The sequence below is a fragment of the Pristis pectinata genome, chromosome 14 (genome assembly GCF_009764475.1).
Source record: "Pristis pectinata isolate sPriPec2 chromosome 14, sPriPec2.1.pri, whole genome shotgun sequence".
In the NCBI taxonomy this organism is placed as follows: Eukaryota; Metazoa; Chordata; class Chondrichthyes; order Rhinopristiformes; family Pristidae; genus Pristis; species Pristis pectinata.
In genome coordinates this window covers 36,538,765-36,553,746 of record NC_067418.1, presented here as the reverse complement: position 1 = coordinate 36,553,746, position 14,982 = coordinate 36,538,765, and the positions used below count along the sequence as shown (strand labels likewise).

The following is a 14,982-nucleotide window of genomic DNA, read 5'->3' as shown; positions in this document are numbered from 1 at the left end:
CATATTGTAGAACAGTGAATAAACTTAGGCAGTGAAAATAAAGAAGATTCAATAACCAAAAGGCGATATTTTCTGTTTCCTTCACTGGAATTCTTCCGATCCTGATGCAGGTTGTTTCTGGAATTGGGACTTCTAGAAATAATCAGGCCCTCTCCTCCACATCTATTATTAATCTTATTATTTTGTAGTATTTCATAAAGATGTCCTTTCTCCTTTTCAAACTATGAGATAGTAATGAAATTGGAGGGAACTGTGATTTTCAATTGACTTCTGTTGCCAAGCCGTTAATTACAGAGAAAAGCAAGCAGTCTTCCCATTTCACCTGAAGTTGAGTCCCAAATGTGCTTTGTGGAAAGGTGGGATCAGAGGCATACTCTCTATTTTCTCCCTGTGACTGGAGCTTGCAATCAGCATAGTCTGAGAAGACTGTCTTTTGAGCAAACTGTACCTAAATCTCAAGAGATAATTGTGCAACCACATTCAGTGGTTAGTTTCAATTTAGCACCAAGTGTTAGGCAAAAGTGGTACTGTTTTGAAAGTAGAAGATCTGAATTGCTGCTTACTATCGGGCATTGTGTCATAAGTTAAATATTCTTTTCTATCGTGCAAAAGGTCTCGCATTTTGGAGCATATTTACCAAAATCGAATGCTGACTTTGTGTTATAAATGTTTTCGCAGGACAGAATCCTCAGAGAAGCCAGTCACATGACTCAATAAATTCTCCAGACCACCGTGATTCCCCATTGCCCCGGAGAGGGCCTTCACCAGCTGAAAATGCAGCTGCTCCCCCCAGGAGGGATAAGTTACCACCTTCCTTCCAGATGTCTGGGCGGAATCCATATGGTGATATTCCACATGGAATTCCACCCCCAGGCCTCCTTCCCCCTCATATGCCACTTCCTCTTAACTCTGGATATGGACCACCACTTCAGATGCAGCCTGGGCCTCTGCCCCCACCAGGCTCATTCTTAGCTCGACATGGCCATCCAGGATCTATTGTACCTCCATTGCCACCTGGACTCCCTCCCCACCTAATAGTGCCTCCTCCAGGTGCTGTTCCACCTGCGCCCCACATCAACCCAGCATTCTTTATACCACCAAATGCTGGCTTGCCTCCACCAGTTGATAATAGAGGCCCCCCACCGCCACCATCAGATGCCTTTGGAAGGCCACCACCGACTCAGTTCAACAGAGAGGAATTCAAGCGTGGAAGGTAGGAGCAATTTTAAGGCATCTGTACTTGAGCTTCATGATCAATGTTCTCTCTTTGAATAAGTGTACTGAACTGATATCAACCAAGAACATGGGTTGCTGCTTCTAATTTCTATCCAGTGACAGTTATTAGGTTGTTTGGTTGGGGAAAAACTTGCAAGACTAACTTTTGCAGTTGATGACATTACTGAGTGTGCTTTTAATTCCCTATTTACATGTTCTAGTTTATAATTTGCTCGTGGTAGATGAAAAGGGCAAAATCTCCCTGGAATATTTAGACTCCAAACTAATGTTAAGTATTACATAGTCTAATATTTAGACTCCAAACTGCATTAAATTGATGTCAGTGGGTTAGTGTATGTAGGAATCCCACTGTGTTGTAGTTGTGCCATGTTCATGTCTGCACCAAGAGTGAGTACACTTCAAAAGTACCTAATTGAACATCAAGTTCTTTGGGACATCAAGAATTACAAAGGACATCATATAGTGCTGTCATTTTCAGTACAAAAATATATTCAGGAGCTAATCTTTTCTTATAAAGAAATATTGCAAAAAATACCTTTTTATGTAGCTGACTGATATGTCTTAGTTTGTATTTGTGGAAACTATATTAATGGGTCAAGCTTACTGGAAATGTGTAAATAATATTAACAATATTAGGTGAATGACTGCGGGGCTAAACTTAACAAAATAAACCTCTCCCGATAATGAAGCTGTGCCCTTTATTTTGTGGGTAAAGTGATATGTAGCTGAGTGGAGAGAAGTTGGTTAGCCAGCATCTTTGCAACACATACAATTTAATATTTTTGATGGAACGAAACATCCTTACTGAATGTTGTGAAAATTAGGTTACCACCTGTAAATTCAGTATTCTGTTATCTAGCAAAATATAGAAAATTGTGGGTTATTTTACTGGCAAATGGAGTTTAATGTGGGGAAGTGTGAGGTCATGAACTTGGTTGAGAGAAATCAAAAGGCAGATTATTATCTAAATGGAGTGGGACTGAAAGTGAATGAAGTTCAGAGGGATCTAGGTGTTCTAGTGCATGAATCACAAAAGTTGACAGGCAAGTCCAACTGAATATAAAGAGCAAAAATCAGATGATAAGTCCTATACTTAAGATATTGGGAATGAAGCCTAATCTACCTAATGTGTAGCAAGGTTGTCCACAGTTTCCCTTGTGTTTTATATTGACAGGAATATTAAACCTTAGGGAATTTGGCTTATCCTTTCAAAGTCACCTGTCCCTATTCTGGTAAAAAGGCATTAACTGTGTTCAGGTCTGGTCATCACACCATTGTGTGCAGTTTTGGTTGCCACACTATGGGAAAAATGCAGTTGTGCTGGAGAAAGTGCAGAGAAGATTCACTAGGATGTTGCCTGGATTGGAGGACTTTGGTTATAGGGAGAGATTAGATAGGCTGGACTTGTTTTCCCTGGAGCGAAGGACACTGAACAGCGACCTGCAAGAGGTATGTAAAATTATAAGAGGCAAAGATAGGATGGATTTTTCCCATGGGAGGGGTATTAAAAACAAGAGGGCATGGGTTTAAGGTGAGAGGAAGCAGTTTTAAAGGGGATTTGAGGGGAAAGTTTTTAATACAGAATGGTTGATAACTGCAACTCGCAGCAGGAGGTGCTGGTAGAATCAGATACAATCACTACGTTTAAGAAACATTTAGACATGGACTTGAACAGGCAAGGCATGAAAGATATGGGCCTAATGGGGGCAAATGGGATTAGTGTAGGTGAGCAAAAAGGTTGGCATGAATGTTGTGGGTTGAAGGGCCCACTTTTTGTGCTGTATAACTCTATGACTCTATAACAGTAGAGGTTTCCCCCTTGAGTCTGCTCAGAACTAATTCTATACGGGAAGAAATACAGACCCCCATATTTCCATATCTTCCTATGATCAAAATATGGGGAGACTAGCTTACAGGGTAAATTAGTTGGGGAAAGTGATTGCTCTGTGAACCAGCATAGACTTGATGAAGTGAAATGGCCATCTCCTATCTCGTAAGTAAATATAAATACAAAGTAATATAGATACAGGTGGCGCTGGTTGAGAGACGGTGTGGTATCTGGTGGTGACATGTAGGAGGTATCTGAAATTGCAGATTTTGATTTGTTGAATGTGAAAGTTGGTGAGGTGGAAAATGAAAACAATGGAAACCCTATCCTTGATCTGTGTGGGAGCAGAAATGCAGAAAATGGATCAGATGTTATGGTGGAGAGGAACCTATGGTTGAGGAAAAGGGAAGGCATATTGGAAGCACTGGTTTGGAAGCTTTCATCAAACAAGCAGATGCAATGGAGACAGGAATTGGGAGAATAGAGTGGAATCCTTGCAGCAAACAGGATTGGGAGAGGTGTGGTTAGGGTAGCTGTGTGCATCCCTAATCATAGTGGATACTGGTCACTAAGCTATTCCCTGAAATGGAGGAAGGGAAGGAAAGAGTCAGAGGTGGACCAAGTGAAAGTGAAAACGGGATGGAAATTGGAAGCATAGGTGATGAGACTTTCGAGGAAGCAGCACCACTGCAGTCTTTGCTGTACCAGAAAAAGAAGCGAGAGAGAGAACATGAGAGAGCTGATAAAAGGAATGTTCTGTGTATCCTACAAAGAGACAGGTATAGCTTGGACTCATGTCGGTTCTCACAGATATGCCTTTAATTTGGAAGAAATGAAAGGAATTTAAGAAAAAGTTGTTCAATGTGAGAACAAGTTCAACCAGCTGAAGGAGAGTGGTGGATGGGAACTGGTTGAGCCTCCAAACAAGGAAGAAGCAAAGGGCCTTCTGGCCATCCTGGTGTGGGATGGAGATATAGAGAGATTGGTCAACCTTGGTGAAAATGAGCTGTTTGGGACCAGTGAATTAGAAATTGTTAAAGTTAAAGAAGGAATCAACGGTTTCAGAATTGTCGTGGATGTTTATGCTACTCAGTTTCTCCCATTCTCCATGCTATCACAAACTTCCCCTCAAAATTAGTTGCATTTCTAACTTCCAGTTCTGATAAAAGGTCATTGAGCTGAAAGTTATTTTTTTCTCTCTCCCTCCACACATACTGCCTGGTCTGCTGAGTATTTCCAGCATTTTCTGTTTTTACTTCAAATTTCCAGTATCTACAGTATTTTGCTTTCAATGCTAAGAACAGAGGTCTTCAGGCATATGCAAAACCAAGACTATCGAGGAATTTAATTTCTACTGAAGAACTAGGCCTTTGTTAATCTAATATGCATATTCTATCTGTATATCAGTGAAATGTTTCTAATTATAGGATATGCAGCATTATGTCTGAGGTGATTATCGACTTTATTTTGATATCGGTATTAATAATGAAATGCCTTGTCCTTGCCCTTTAGAGATCCTGACCTCAGTAGTCCTCCTTTGAGTGAAGCAGAGTTTGAAGAGATGATGAACAAGAACCGTGCAATCTCTAGTAGTGCCATCTCCAAAGCTGTCGCTGGGGCCAGCACAGGTTAGTGATTCTGTAGGCCTTTACACCCATTCCCTCAGCACTGAAAAAATTATTAGCTTAACAAAAACACTTGCTTATTAGGTGTTCGCTGTAGTGGTTTCAATAAATCTCACTTTCAACCTTTCCTCTTACCCTGCTCACCTTAAGATGGTGATATATGCAGGGTTATTTTTCTATGGGTATTTTTCAGATAGCCTGTATATAATATTATGATAAATCTCAATATCAATAAAGTGATGCATTATATACAGGCTGATGTATCTGGAGACGAGAAAAGGACAAAAGAAATCAAAAAGGACAAAAGAAATCTTTAAGGAATACTATTGATCAAAGCTATCCATTGTGTAAAAGTGCTTGCCCGCACAGGGAGAGAACACAATGATCAGGATGCTATGACAAAGATCAGATAGGTAAAAGGTGAACAAAATAAAATCAGTCCTTCGAGTTGTAAAATATTGAGTGAGGATGCTTTGTGTTCCAATGAACATACATGTATTTCAATTTATTGTTGGGCCTTATTGTTCTAATTGCACTTTAGTAATCGAGCATCAAAAGTGCTAACTTTAGTCCTTTGAAAATTCCAGAGCCACAATGTTTAAATATTTTTGGATATGCAAAAACAACAAATAGGACCCCTCCGGGCTATTACTTTAGATTTAGTAATGTGTGACCTGGTGTAAAGTTCAAAAATTGGCTAAATTTTTGTGTTAAGCAGGAGACTATGGGAATGCGATTGAGACATTGCTTACTGCCATTGCATTGATCAGACAGTCAAAAGTTGCAGCAGATGACCGCTGCAAGGTTCTGGTCAGCTCCCTGCAGGACTGCCTCCATGGAATCGAGTCCAAATCATACGGGTCAGGATCCAGGTATGCAGATACTGAGCATTACCTCAGTTGTCTTAGTTGAAACTAGTCCCGCTTATGGAAGCAGGGGGATTATTCTTGTGTGATGGTACACAGGTGTCATTGTCCAAAAATTTAGTAAGACATAAGCCGTTGCTGGCAATTGTATATTCTCAGACTAAGTTGAGCTAACTATGTATAGGCCAAAGTTGAAAACTGCAATATTTTCAAAACCTATGCCCTCTCGTATTTTACATTTCCACCTTGGGAAAAGACTCTATCTACCCTTTCTGTGCCTCTTATAATTTTATATTCTTCTATTAGGTTGCCCCTTGGCCTCCGACACTCCAGAGAAAACAATCCCAGTTTGTCCAAACTCTCCATATAGTTAATACACTCCAATGCTGGCAACATCCCGGTGAGCCCCCTCTCCAAAGCCCCCACATCCTTGCTATAGTGTGGCAACCAGAACTGCACACAATACTCCAAATGTAGCCCAACTAAATAATTACACAACAGCAACCTGACTTTCCAAATGTCCTGACCAATAAATGCAATCATGCTATACACTTTCCTTCCACCCTATCCAACTGTGTTGCCACTTTCAGGGAGCTATGGACTTGGACCCCAAGATTCCTCTATACATTAATGCTCCTAAGTGTCCTGCCATTTACTGTAGGCTTTCCTCTTGCATTTGACCTTCCAAAATACAACACCTCACACTTATCAAGATTAGACTCCATCTGCCATTTCTCTCCCCAAATTCCCAATTGATCTATATCCTGTATCATGTGACAACCTTCCTCGCCTTTCAACACTCCACAATTTTTGTGTAATCTGCAAACTTGCTGATCAGACTACCAACATCTTTATCCAGGTCATCTATAGATTAAATGAGTAGGTAGGAAGTTGGCAAATGGGGTATCATGTGGGAAAATGTCAGATTATCCACTTTGGGAGTATTAGAATCACATTGTATACAGCACTGAAACAGGCCTTTCGGCGGAACTCATCCATCTTGACCAAGTTGCCTACCTGAGCCAGTCCCACTTCCTTGCATTTGGCCCATTTCCCTCTAAACCTTTCCTATCCATGTACCTGTGTAATTGTCTTTTAAACATTGTAATTGTACCTGGCTCTATCACTTCCTCTGGTACTCATTCCGTATCTCCAACACCCAATGTGTGGAAAAAGTTGCCTGTGCTCCCCTTTAAATGTTTTCCCTCACCCCTTAAACCTATGTCTTCTAGTTTTAGACTCCCATGTTCTGTGGGGAAAAAAAACTGAACATTCACTTTATCTATGCCCCTCATGATTTGCTATAAAAGGTGACCTCTCAACCTCCTACGCTCCAGGAAAAAAGCCTCAGCCTATTCAGCCTCTTCGTATAACTCAAGCCCTTCAGTCCTGGTATTATCTTTATCTTTTCTGCAGTCTTTCCAGCTTAATGATATCCTCCCTATAGCTAGGTGACCAGAACAGCATAGAATACTCTGAGTGCAGTCTCACCAGTATCATGTACAGTAGTGACATGACATCCCAAGTCTTAATGCTCTGACCGATGAAGGCAAGCATACCAAGCACCTTCTTCAGCACCCTGTCTACCTGTGTTGTCACTTTCAGGGAACTACGTACTTGTACTTTTTGGTCTCTGTTCTACAATACTCTCTAGGGCCTGCCATGTACTGTGCAAGTTATGCCCTGGTTTAACTTACCAACATACAAATCTTTGCATTTGTCCAAGTTCCATCTACTATTCCTTGACCCACTTTGCCAGTTGATCAAGATACTGTTGTAATCTTAGATGATCTTCTTCACTGTCCACTATACCACCAATTTTAGTGTCACCTGCAAACTAACTAACCATGCCAACTACATTCTCATCCAAATCGTTAATATAACTGACGAACAACACTGAGCCCAGCACAATCCCTCTGGCATACCATTGCTCACAGGCCTCCAATCTAAAAACATCCCTCTACTGCCACCCTTTGACTCCCATCACCAAGCCAATTTTGTTACCAATTGGCTAGCTGACCCTGGATGATCTGACCATGTGTTCTGACCTTCTGGACCAGCCTACCATTGCAGGACCTTGTCAAAGGCCTTGCTAAAGTCCATGTAGACAACATCTACTGCCCTGCTCTCATCAATCCTCTTAGTCACCTCTTCAAAAAAAACTTCAATCAAATTCATGAGAAACTAATCATTCCTTGCCTTTCAAAATGCAAGTAGATCCTATCTCTCAGAATCCCCTCCAGTAACTTTCCCACCATTGATGTTAGGCTCACTGGTCTCCAGTTCCCTGGCTTGTCCTTGCAGCTCTTCTTAAATAAAGCCATGACACTAGTCACCCTCCAATCTTCCGGTTATTTTACAAATATCTCTGCCAAGGCCCCAGCCATAACTTCCCACAATGTCTGAGCACATACTTGGTCAGGCCCTGGGGATTTATCAACTTTTATGTGCTTTAAGACCACCAGCACCTCCTCTTTTGTAACGTGAATATGTTTCAAGACATCACTATTCTCTTCCCTAAATTCCCTAGCTTCCATGACCTTCTCCATGGTAAGTATAGACGTGAAATATTCATTTGAGACCTCGCCCATTTCCTGTGGCTCCACACGTTGACAACCACATTATTCCTAAAGGAGACACATTCTCTCCCTAGTTACCCTTTTGCTCTTAAAACACTTATGGAATCTCGGAGGATTCTCCTTTACCTTGTCTGCCAAGGCTGTCTCATGTCTTTTTGCCCACTTGATTTCCCTCTTATGTTTTCCTACATTCCATACATTGGATCCCAGCTGCCTATACCTGACATATGTCTCCTTTTTCCTGACCAGAGCCTCAATATCCCTCATGAACCAGGGTTCCCCAATCTTGCCAGCCTTGCCCTTCACTCTGACAGGAACATGGTCCTGAACTCTCATTATCTCATTTTTAAAAGCCTCCCATTTGCCAGACATCCATTTACATGCATACACCCTCTCCCAACCAACCTTTGCAAATTCCTGTCTAATGCAAAGTTAATTAGCCTTGCCCCAATTTAGGACTTTAACTTGCAGACCAATCATATCTTTTTTCCATGACTATTTTAAAACTACTAGCATTATGATCACTGTTCCCGAAATGCTCCCCCACTGACGCTTCAGTCACTTGTGCTGCCTCGTTTCCCAATAGGAGGTCCACGTTACACCCTCTCTGGTAGGCTCATCTACATTTTGTTTGAGAGAACGTTTTGGATACACTTAACAAATTTCACCCCATTCAAGCCCTTAGCACTACAGAGGAAGAATGAAAACACATTATTATTTAAATTGAGTGAGTCAACAAAATAGTGCAGTAAAAAAGGCATTTGGGAGTCCTGGTACATGAAACACAAAAGGTTAGCATTTAGATACAGCAACTAATTGAGGCTAAGGAAATGCTAACCTTTATTGCAGGAGGTTTGGTGTATAAAAGTATATAAATATATAAAATCATTTATGTAAATAGTGAATAACGGTGATCTCAGCACTTTGTACCTTTAACCAATATGAGGAATTTTTACCAGCTCCTTTGTCTCTTTTGTTGTCTAGCCAGCTTGCTGTCCAGTTTATTTCTTGTTTCCTGATTTCACATACTCTGACCACAATCATGAGTTTACTATGCATTCCTTCAAGAAAGGACTTTCATCAAAATTCTTTTGGAGATCAGAATATATCCATTTCATTACTTTTATTGATACTTTATTTTTTCCAAAGAATTCAGTAACTTCAAGTATGACCTTCCAATTTTCAAGCTAACTAATCTGAACTTTCAGTTTCTGGATGTTTCTCAATTATATTTTTGAGAAATGTTTTCATTAACTTTCCTACCTTCAGCTAACTTGTTTATAATTCCCTCAATTTGTTTTGTCTCCCTTTTTAAATGTTAGAATCATATTAGATGTCTGTTAGTCCTCTTGAAAATTTTTCCCTTTCTAATTAACTTACATCACATCTGTGTACTAATATAATGCGAATACACCTATCATGCATGTCTGAATTTCTTTTAACCTCATCTGATAATTTGCCCACTTTATTAATCTCCTTGGTAAATACTGAGACAAAGCAGTTAATATTTCCCTTTTTAAGTAATTTGCACTCATATTGTTGTAGGTACATTATAACAAGTAATTGAGCATTACTGCTGAAAGTATTGTTTGACTACATTTGCATTTGCAGAAAAAGAGATCGATCACGAGACCGAGAGTATAGCCGCTCTCACGACAGGAGCCGCAGGCACAGGGAGCGCTCTCACAGTGAAGATCGACATGAAGACTATTATCGTGAGAGGAGCAGGGAACGTGATCGACATAGAGACCGAGACCGTGACAGAGAAAGAGATCGGGAAAGGGAATATAGGCACCGCTAAGGTACACTTACACAAGAACAACAGTTGAAAAGCAATAATTAGTTTGTTGTTATCTTATAATTCTGCACCCTATAGATTACGATATGAAGCAGGGGTTCTTGTTATGTAGGCAAGTAAAGAAGCTGTTTTGTCCATGAGACTCCAAAAATGAGTGGTGAGGTGGTGATGCTTATTAAAGGTGAAAATTTAGCCACTCCTATTGACTTTGACTTTGAAGAATTGCAGGAATCTAATGCTCGATCTGAAGGACATACCTCTGAAACTGCAATGTTCCTTCCATTCTGCTTTAAATATTAGTAATATGGTTGCCACAGCTGTAACCTTCAAACAAGAAGTTAAAAAAAACTAACCAGTTTTATTTTCTTGTTCAGAATTTGCTGACCTTGCTGGAAAGAGTAAATACCTGGACATCAATTGAAGGCAGGATTGGGCTCTCTCTCCACCAGCTCCCCACCCCCCCCCCCCCCACCCAAAGTTAAAAAAACATCTTTCATCTTTAAGTAAAAAGAATAGACAAGGTGGCAGACACATCAATACCAGTTTAAATATTACAGCAAGCCAGTGACTTCAGAGGAGGAGAAGAATGGAGGGAAGTGGAAGATCAATGTAATTATTTAGAGGGAGGGTGGATATAAATACAGTATCAGTGCTCTAGCCTTGTACCAAAGGTTCTTACCTAGTTGAATTAATGCCTCTTATTCTCTCTCTTCCTCTCCCTTTTCCTCCCTCTTCCAGTCTGTAGAGGAGAGTTTTCATCTTTGTACAGATCCTGGATCAGGAGAAAAATTTAAAAAAAATCAGGAAGACATTTTGAAACGAGTGAAGAAAGGAGCTGAATTCTTGGGAGAAGTGTGTGCACCAAGGCCTGTAGAAAGTGAAGTGTTAGTACATACACAGCTGCAGCTTGAAGAATTTCTCCAGATTGAAATGGATTTCCAGAACATATTATGTCGAACAACCTGTTTTCAACAATTACATTAAACATTTTATACATTCCCTGTTTCTTTAAGGGTTGCTGGCTGGTCAGAACTTTTTACTGAGGGAGCATCTTCAAAAGGAGGCTGCATGTTTGATTTCTGCCATAATTGCCCATGCCAATCTTTTCATTGCTCACTGATCATATTGAGCCTAAAACCTGCTGAGAGTCACTGGTAAAACTTCTGGGGGTAAAATGTCATCAGTAATGTGCATCATCTTGAATAAAACCCTACAACTAATGTTATCTGTTTTGTTTTCTGTGGGTAGCATTGGAACAGTTCCTCTGATCACTCACGATTTCATTGGCAATAGCAATCAAAAGGAAACGTTCCTACTATGAATTTTAACACTTTCCATGTTGCAAATGTGCAGGTGAATAGTGACTCTCAGTGCTCTGTCAAGGAATAAATACTTGTTAAAACTCTTTTGTATTTAGAGAAGATAGGGTGCAGGACAAAGAACCTTTTGCACCTGTGTGCCAAGAACTGGTGAAGACCCTATTTTTTAAAAAATTGTACATAGACAGTGCTGTTGTCGTCCAGATCACCCCATGTGTATCGTGATACCAACTTGGATCACATCCGGCCAACAGAGTTCATTTTTCTTTGTGATAGTAGAGATGCAAAAATATTTTGGTTGTACATTTAAAATAAATGAAGATTTTTTTTTAAGTATCTTTTACAAGATAATGCAGATTTTTTTTAGTAAAACCACTGAGAAACCCTTACAATTTGTTACCACCAGTAGAATTTCTTTTTTCTTTGAAGCCTAATTGTGGCATGCTAATTATCTCAGATTGTCAAAATAACAAAAAAAAATTCTCTTTCAGCCTCTCCTAGTGAGTAGATTTCCCTAATGTGGCAAGCTTAGTTCTTCGAAATCCTCACGGCCACCTAGCCGATTGCAGTGTTACTTCACATCACTGTTACTTTAAAGAGAGGAAATCTTGCTGAAATACTTTTTAACAGGTAATAAAGCAAGAATCCAAGCCTACAATTATAAATGTAATTGGCTTAAAGGGTTAAGAATTACTGGGAAATTGTTGACAAAAGTTTTGATGACAGATGATGAAGTAAGTAAGATAAATCTTCCCCTTCCCAAGAAGAAAAGACATTGAATTTCTTAAGCCTTTATCACCTGCATATTATCAGGTATATTGCAACAACACCAACTGCAATTCTGCCACAGTAGGTTGATGTGAAATGTTAAAAGGTTAGTATGGCTCCACCAAAATCTTTGTGAAATTTTTTTTGTCCTTGGTGAATCCTTGGAATAACATACATCAGTGGCTCCCAATCTTCTTGAATTAAAGCCTCACTTGTTCACAGTCAATACAATACATGCTCTCCTCCATAATGTCTGATTATGTCATGGGCTGCTCCTTTTAAGGGGCTGGGACTGAAGCAGGGACTCTATTTTTACTTTCTTGTGAATTTTATAACTAAATTACTTAATGTTATTAAAGCCCCATGGATCCCTGCAGCCTTTGTTATGCCCTCCCTCCTCTGGAATAGAAAGGGATCACACATCCCAGATTGGGATAAACTAACATGTACAATAGTGCAAATTGGTGACATCTAGTGGTAAAAGTGAGTACTGTGAATCCTCAGCATTTTGGTTCAAGCTGGCTTTTTTGACCCCAAGTTTTGACCCCAAGTTGACTGTTTTCAGCTATGAACAGCTGTTGTGTGCACATATCCAGCTTTAAAGTGACATAAGTTTCAATAGTTCTAAGTAGGCTAAAGAACTGAACACCATATTGTGCAATAATGTCTTCAATAGTGTCATGATGGAGGTCAGTGATGGTAATTTTGAATGGTAGACAAGTTGCTTTTTAGGTGTTTTTTGTTTTGGAAATTTCTGCATGAGGACTAATATAGCGTAGACCATGAAGGATTTATAAAGAACAACTGAGTCAAACTAATCACTGCTGAAAACTTAGCAACTAATCAAGTGATTTATTTCAAAGTCCATCTTGATGACGTTTTGTACAGGCAACATATATTAATGGTGAGAATTTCTGAAATTTGCCAGCAAGCTTTGTGTGGAATGTTTTTCTTTCAGGCCCTGAATTAGGCTAGACCTTCATTAAGTTTTTGATTTAATTTGTTTAGTGCTTTGCATTTTGGAGAGTTGGAAATGAGAATACCATGGCCATTGTGGGACTTGCAGCTGGGTTGGCACCTGCTGGCCTGGTGCTACTGCAGTTGGTGCCAGCATTTGAGGGGAGGTGAGGAATGCAGACCTAAAGCATTCCACATAGAATTTGAATCTTTCTTCACTTGGGACAATTTTCTGCTTTCTTTTTTAAAATGGTAAAAGATATTTTTTTTAGTTGTACCAATTTAAGAACAAGCAATTTGTCAGTGACTTTGTATTGTGCTTGTGCGTTTACTGTGAAATTAAAAAAAAATAAAATTGTTGCGTGTTTTCTTTTGTAGCTTATTACTCTGTATATTTTAGTGACACAAAATACACTCCAGTGCATTAAAATGTAGATTCCTGATACTTTGCTGTCTTTTTCTTTTAAAGAGATGCATATGTAGAGGAACAACCTACATCTGCAGCTAACTTTCCACAACGTGGATCAAATGCAATAGACTGAAGTATTGGGGAGTCCAGGACTGTACTAGTGTCCAATCTAACTGCAAGTTGTGCTCACAAATCCAGTAAAGCTAGGAAATTTGACAATCCAGTTTGCAAATACTTTTAAAATTATTTAACCGGGATTCAAAACATAACTGACAATGAATGGAAATTAATTTGTAAAATACCCATTGATGGGTTCTAGAATCCATGAACTGACTCAAGATTTGTTCAACCAAGACATTACAATTAAAAATGAGGACAAGTGGGAAAGAAAATCACTATGAGAGCTGAGAGTTTAATAAGGGACTGAGAAATACAGAGGAAGAAGGGGCTCTTTAAGTACACCAAGGAAGCAAAAATGATAGACAGGGACGGGAAGGATACTTGTCTCTCCCGGATGAGTAGTGGGGAGATACTGCTGTAATTCTGTATTAGTTAAGCTGCACAGATAGAGTACTGTTATACAGTCTTGATCACCCCCAGCAGCAAATATAAAGACAGGTTTTATACAAATCTATGAAAAGTGATCCTTTAGTTGGTCCTTTAGAAAATGATTGAGGAATCAATGGGAAGAAAGAAAATGGCAGAGTCTTTGAACAAATATTTTCTTTGTGCCTTCAATTATAGTATCCCAGTTATAGTAGAATATCCACAAAGGTTCTGGGAAACCAATGAGACTAAAGGCTGCAGATGGCCTGCATCCTAGATATGATTGCAGAAGCAGTGTGAAGGCATTGTTTATGATCTTTGAACACTCTGGAAAGGTATAAGCAGAGTGCAAAATGGTAAAAGTAACACTCCTAATTAAGAAAGGAAGGAGACAGCAGGAACTTTTAGGCCAGTTAGCCTGACGTATTAGGCAAACTCCAGAATCCTTTAATAAGGAAATAGAAGCAGGACATGAAAATCATTACAGTCAACCAGACTAACATGGTTTTAACTAAGAGAAATTATGTTTGATAAATTTATTAGATTTTTGGTGGATATAAAGAATAAAGGCAACTAAATTAAGTGTATTTTGGTTTCTATAAGACATTTGATAAGGTGTCACATAAAAGGTTACTGCACAAGGTATTGGGTTAATTTATCAATATGGACTGAGGACTGGCTGACTAACAGAAAAGAAAGATTCAGGATAAAAGGGATGTTATGGGGTTGGTATTGTCTAACCTCGTGGCCAGGAGATCAATACTGGGATCATAGCCATTTACAACCTATGTTAAATTCCTAGATGAAGGGACTGAATTTACAGACAAGTTTGCTGATAGGTGGGAAAGCTAGTTGTGAAGAGGACACAAAGAATCTGCAAAGATGGCTGACATGATTGGACAGATGAGGCATAATGTGGAGAAATGTGTGGTTTTCCACCTTGGTAGGAAGAATTGAAAAGCAGAATATCATTTAAATGGAGACAGATTACAAAATAATTCAGTGCAGAGTGTGTCCTTGCAGAAGAAACAGTTTTCAAATAATTTCAGCA

General features: G+C 39.4%; 1 protein-coding gene across 1 annotated transcript in view; it reads left to right on the top strand.

The window, feature by feature from the left end:
- LOC127577584 (cleavage and polyadenylation specificity factor subunit 6-like) overlaps positions 1-13,346 on the top strand; it is a 54,055-nt gene extending 40,709 nt beyond the window's left edge. The window contains exons 5-9 of the mRNA XM_052028825.1: positions 679-1,213; positions 4,577-4,692; positions 5,408-5,561; positions 9,746-9,936; positions 10,671-13,346. Of these exons, the coding sequence (XP_051884785.1) occupies positions 679-1,213; positions 4,577-4,692; positions 5,408-5,561; positions 9,746-9,935 (995 nt within the window). The 3' untranslated portion in view covers position 9,936; positions 10,671-13,346. The remainder of the gene's footprint in view (positions 1-678; positions 1,214-4,576; positions 4,693-5,407; positions 5,562-9,745; positions 9,937-10,670) is intronic.
- Positions 13,347-14,982: the final 1,636 nt, after the last annotated feature.